The sequence below is a fragment of the Elephas maximus genome, chromosome 7 (assembly GCF_024166365.1).
Source record: "Elephas maximus indicus isolate mEleMax1 chromosome 7, mEleMax1 primary haplotype, whole genome shotgun sequence".
Lineage (NCBI taxonomy): Eukaryota > Metazoa > Chordata > Mammalia > Proboscidea > Elephantidae > Elephas > Elephas maximus.
The window spans coordinates 57,663,787-57,668,981 of NC_064825.1; the positions used below are offsets into that span (position 1 = coordinate 57,663,787).

A 5,195-nucleotide genomic window follows, 5' to 3' on the forward strand; every position below is an offset into this window, starting at 1 on the left:
ATGTTATATGTTAAACAGTGTACTAAACATCTTACATATATTGTTTGTAAAAACCAAACAATCTGGTTACTTTTTAACTAATTTTACAAAAGAGTAGATTGAAGCTCAGAGAGGTTTTTTCTCCCCCTAAGTCTGTAATCGGCCTGTCATAAAGTTCACACTCTTTCTAATACAAACACACAGTCCATTCTTTCAGAGCCTATTCCACGCAGACAGGAAACTGCCACTGTTGTTGTTGGGTGCCATTGGGTCAGTAGCGACTCATAGCAAGCTATGTACTATAGAACGAAACGCTGCCTGGTCCTGCGCCATTCTCACAATGGCTGATGTGCCAGGCCCCATTTTTGCAGCCATTGTGTCAGCTCATCTTTTTGAGGGCCTTCCTCTTTTTCTCTGACCCGGTACTTTGCCTTGGTGGCACAGTAGTTAAGAGATACAGCTGCTGACCAAAAGGTCAGCAGTTTGAATCCACCAGGGATTCCTTGGAAACCCTACGGAGCAATTCTACTCTGTCCTATAGGGTCGCTACGAGTTGGAGTTGACTCTGTGGCAATAGGCAGGTACTTTACCTGGCATGATGTCCTTCTCCAGGGATTGGTCTCTTCTGATAACATGTCCAAAATATGTGAGGCATGGTGTCAACATCCTTGCATCTAGGGAGCATTTTGGTTGTACTCCTTCCAAGACAGGTTTGTTTGTTCTTTTGGCAGTATATACTTGGCCCACACCACAATTTAAAGGCGTCAATTCTTCTTCGGTCTTCTTTAGTCATTGTCCAGCTTTTGCATGCGTATGAGACGATCGAAATCACCATGGCTTAGGTCAGGCACACCTTAGTCTTCAAGATGACATCTTTGCTTTTCAACACTTTAAAGAGGTCTTTTGTAGCAGGTTTGTCCAATAAAATGCATCTTTTGATTTCTTGACTGCTGCTTCAAAGGGTGTTGATTGCGAATTGAAGTAAAATGAAATCCTTGACAACTTCAATCTTTTCTTCATTTATCAGGATATTGCTTATTGGTCCAGTTGTGAGGATTTTGTTTTCTTTACATTGAGGTGTAATCTATATGGAAAGCTGTGGTCTTTGATCTTCATCAGTAACTGCTTCAAGTCCTCTTTGTTTTCAATAAATGAGGATGTGTCGTCTGCATACCACGGGTAGTTAATGCATCTTCCTCCAATCTCGATGCTCCGTTTTTCTTCATAGAGTCCAGTTTCTTGAAATGTTTGCTCAGCATACGCGTTCAATAGGTATGGTGAAGTGACACAACCATGATGCACACCTTTCCTGACTTTAAAACATGTGGTATCCCCTTGTTCCGTTCCAACAGCTGCCTCTTGATCTATGTAGAGGTTTCTCATAAGCACAGTTAAGTGTTCTGGAATTCCCATTCTTTGCAATGTTATCCATCATTTGTTATGATCCACATAGTCAAATGCCTTTGCATAGTTAATACAGCACAACTAAACATCTTTCTGGTATTCTGTGCTTTCAGCCGAGATCCGTCTGACATCAGTAGTGATATCCTTGGTTCCATGTCCTCTTCTGAACCTGGTTTGAATTTCTGGCAGTTCCCTGCCAATACCCTGCTGCAACCACTTTTGAATGATCTTCAGCAAATTTTACTTGCATATGATATTATTGCATAATTTCCACATTCAGTTGAGTCACCTTTCTTGGAAATAGCCATAAATATGGCTCCCTTCCAGGTGGTTGGCCAGTTAGCTATTTTCCAAGTACCAATCCTTCTTCTTTGTTTCCAGCTTTGCATTCCAATCACGAGTTATTATCAATGCACTGTGATTGCACATTTGATCAATTTCAGACTGCAGAAGCTGGTAAAAATCTTCAATTTCTTCATCTTTTTTCTAAGTGGTTGGTGTGTAAATTTGAATAATAGTGGTATTAACAGGTCTTACTTGTAGGCATATACATATTATCCTATCACTGACAGTGTTGTACTTTAGGATAGATTTTGAAGTGTTCTTTTTGATGATGAATGCAATGCCATTCCTCTTCAAGCTGTCATTCCTGGCATAGGAGAGCATATGACTGTCCAAATTCAAAATGACCAATCCCAGTCCATTTCAGATCACTAAGCCTAGAATATGGACATGTTCTATTTCATTTTTGTCGATTTCCAAATTTCCTAGATTCATACTTCATACATTCCATGTTCCAATTATTAATGGACGTTTGCAGTTGTTTCTTCTCATTTTGAATCGTGCCACATTGGCAAATGAAGGTCCTGAAAGCTTGACTCTATCTGGCTCATTAAGGCCAACTCTACTTTGAGGAGTCAACTCTTCCCCGATGGTATTTTGAGTGCCTACCAAACTGGAGGCACATCTTACAGAATTGTATCAGGCAATAATCTAGTGCAGTTCATAAAGTTTTCACTGGATAATTCTTTTTAGAACTAGACCGTCGAGTCCCTCTTCCTCGTCAGTCTTAGTTGGGAAGCGCAGCTGAAATCTGTCTGCCGTGGGAGACCCTGCTGGGATTTGAATATTACTGGCATAGCTTCGACCGTCACAGCAACATGCATGCCCCGACGGTACAAAAAACTGAAAGACGTGGGGGAAATAAGAAATGATGCATAAGTAAATGAAGTGCATAATAATACCTAGATGTTGTGTAATAAATCTACACGAAATACATTAGATGCATAAAATTAATAAAACATCTGTTTTACCACTGTTGGCAGTGGAGGGAGCAGGTAAGGAGAAAGCAGGCACTAAAGGAAGTGCTAGAAACGCGACCTCCAGTACGTAATCCAAAAGCTGAGCCACTTAACGGCCCATGATAACTGTTCCATAAATATTTTAATGATTTTATTTTTTAATGAGTGGTGTATGTTAGCCAGGCATATGAGCATGGATCAGATATTCTAAGTAGAAGCTATAAAAGCAAAGAAACAGACACAAAAAGAAACCTGTTGATTCCGGAAACAATACATTGTTTAATATGGTTGGAGTAAATTATTGGGGGATAGGAAAGATGATTGGAGATGCTGGATGGCAGAAAAGGTTAACACACTATACTGCAAACAGAAGTTGGTGGCTTGAGTCCACTCAGAGGCATCACAGAAGAAAGGCCTGGTATCTCCTTCCAAAAAATCAGCCATTGAAAACCCTATGGAATACAGTTCTACTTGTACAAACATGGCGTTGCCATGAGTTGGACTCCATTCAACCACAACTGATACTGGTAGGGAAGATGGTTAAGGGCAGTAAGACATAAGAGATTGACACTTGCAGTGGTGGAATTAAGAGACGTTCTGCCAAACTTTATTTTACTGAAAGTTAGATCATTTAATGCAACTTATATGCAATTACTTTCATCTCTTTTTAAAGGACAGGTGAATGATATACCCACATTACGTGAAATAAGTCTTACTGAGCATAATTATTGTATGCATATGTTAATATATATGTGATCTTAACTAATATTCCTTTGAAATATCATACAGAAAATAATTCTTTCCCACATTAATACAGTATTTCCACGGTAATAAGTAATTCCCTTTGTGATGATTCACTTTAAACAAGGATAAGAGAAATATATTGTGGAAAAAAAATAACGGACAAATTATCAGGTTGTATGCTTTTCAATTAAAAGAGAGAGAAATGAGGCTGTCTTTCCCCTAAATCATAACCCATTTAATCTTTCTGAAATCTGTTGGCTTGGGTCTTAACTATTGCCAGGTTGTCATCACCTAACTGCTGACAGGAATCCTAATAGTGGGTCAATATTCGAAAATGAAACTTAAAAATCCTTGTCAAAGGTGGTCTTGGAAATTCAAATTTGTGGAATAATAGTAAATATTGACTCATGGCCTTTCAACATGTCCCTTTCTACTCAAAACTTGGTTCCCAGCAGTATTTTATGAAGCTTTTGACGAATCTCTTTGGTTTTTATGGAATAGATGACAGGATTGAGCACTGGAGGCACAAAGAGGTAGATAAGAGACAACAGTGTGTGCACATACTTTGGGGCATGCCTCCCATAGCGAGCAGCCATGGATCCACCAACCAAGGGCACATAAAAGATGAGCACAGCACAGATGTGTGACACACATGTGTTGAGTGTCTTCAACCGCTCTTCCTTGGAGGCAATGGCTATCACAGTGCGTAGTATAAGCACATAGGAGAGGAGAATGAGTGCAGAGTCCAGGCCAAAGGTAGAGATGACAATGAATAGGCCAAAGATATTGTTGATGGTGATGTCACCACAGGGCAGGTGGATCAAGTCTGGGTGCAAACAGTAGGCGTGGGAGAGTACATTGGCCTTGCAGAAGAGCAACCTCTTCAAAAGGAAAGGGAGTGGGAAAACCACGCAGAAACTGCGGATGATAACAGACATGCCCATGCGCAACACTTGGGCATCAGTGAGCACTGTGGCATACCACAGTGGGTAACAGATGGCCACATAGCGGTCAAAGCTCATGACCAGTAGGATCCCAGACTCTGTGAAAGAGAAGAAGTGGATAAAGAACATTTGAGCCATACAAGAATCAAAGCTGATCTCCTTTAAGTGGAAGCAAAATGTGGCCAGCACAGTGGGCAGTGTGGAAAAGGACACACCTAGGTCATTGACTGATAGCAGGGACAGGAAATAGTACATAGGATGATGCAAGCTCTGTTCCTCCTTGATAATGAAGAGAATAAGGGCATTGCCCACAATGGACACAGTGTAGAGAGCACCAAGCAGCAGAAACAGCCAGTGTTGGGAGGTCTCTAGCCCTGGGAGCCCTGTCAGTGTGAAAGAAGGCAGCCCTGAGCTGTTGTGGAGGTTATCTTCCATGATGGGACTCCTGCTTAGATTCTAGGACCATTATCCTGTAAGAAGACAAGCAGAAAATTTCATCACAGCCTTTGCCTAATGTTTTAAGACCATATTATATCACTCAGTCTCTCACTTTATAAAAATACATCAATTTTATTCCCTAAGTCTCTCATTCTTGCTCCTTATTGTTACCAAGATTTCTGGAATCATCTGAGTTTTCTCAGTTTATTCAGCTGGTCAGACAGGTCACTTTGCCTTCCTTAATGCCCTTATCTATTGTCTTCATACTTTTCTCCACACTCAAAGACATGATTTTTTTTTAATTCAATCCATGGGAATTGCTGTGTTTAAGACTTAAGACAGAACTCTCCTGACTGCTACTACCAGAGCTATGATGCCCTCTCTC

The 5,195-nt window shown here is 40.6% G+C and overlaps 1 protein-coding gene across 1 annotated transcript; it reads right to left on the bottom strand.

The window, feature by feature from the left end:
• Window positions 1-3,862: 3,862 nt before the first annotated feature.
• On the bottom strand, window positions 3,863-4,807 carry LOC126079208 (olfactory receptor 51I2-like). Its single transcript, XM_049890139.1, has one exon. It carries the CDS (start codon window positions 4,805-4,807, stop codon window positions 3,863-3,865), a length of 945 nt encoding a protein of 314 aa, XP_049746096.1.
• Between the last annotated feature and the right edge of the window lie 388 nt (window positions 4,808-5,195).

Bases quoted from the DNA above. Each gene is read 5' to 3' on its own strand.
- LOC126079208 (XM_049890139.1), bottom strand. From the start codon at position 4,807: ATGGAAGATAACCTCCACAACAGCTCAGGGCTGCCTTCTTTCACACTG.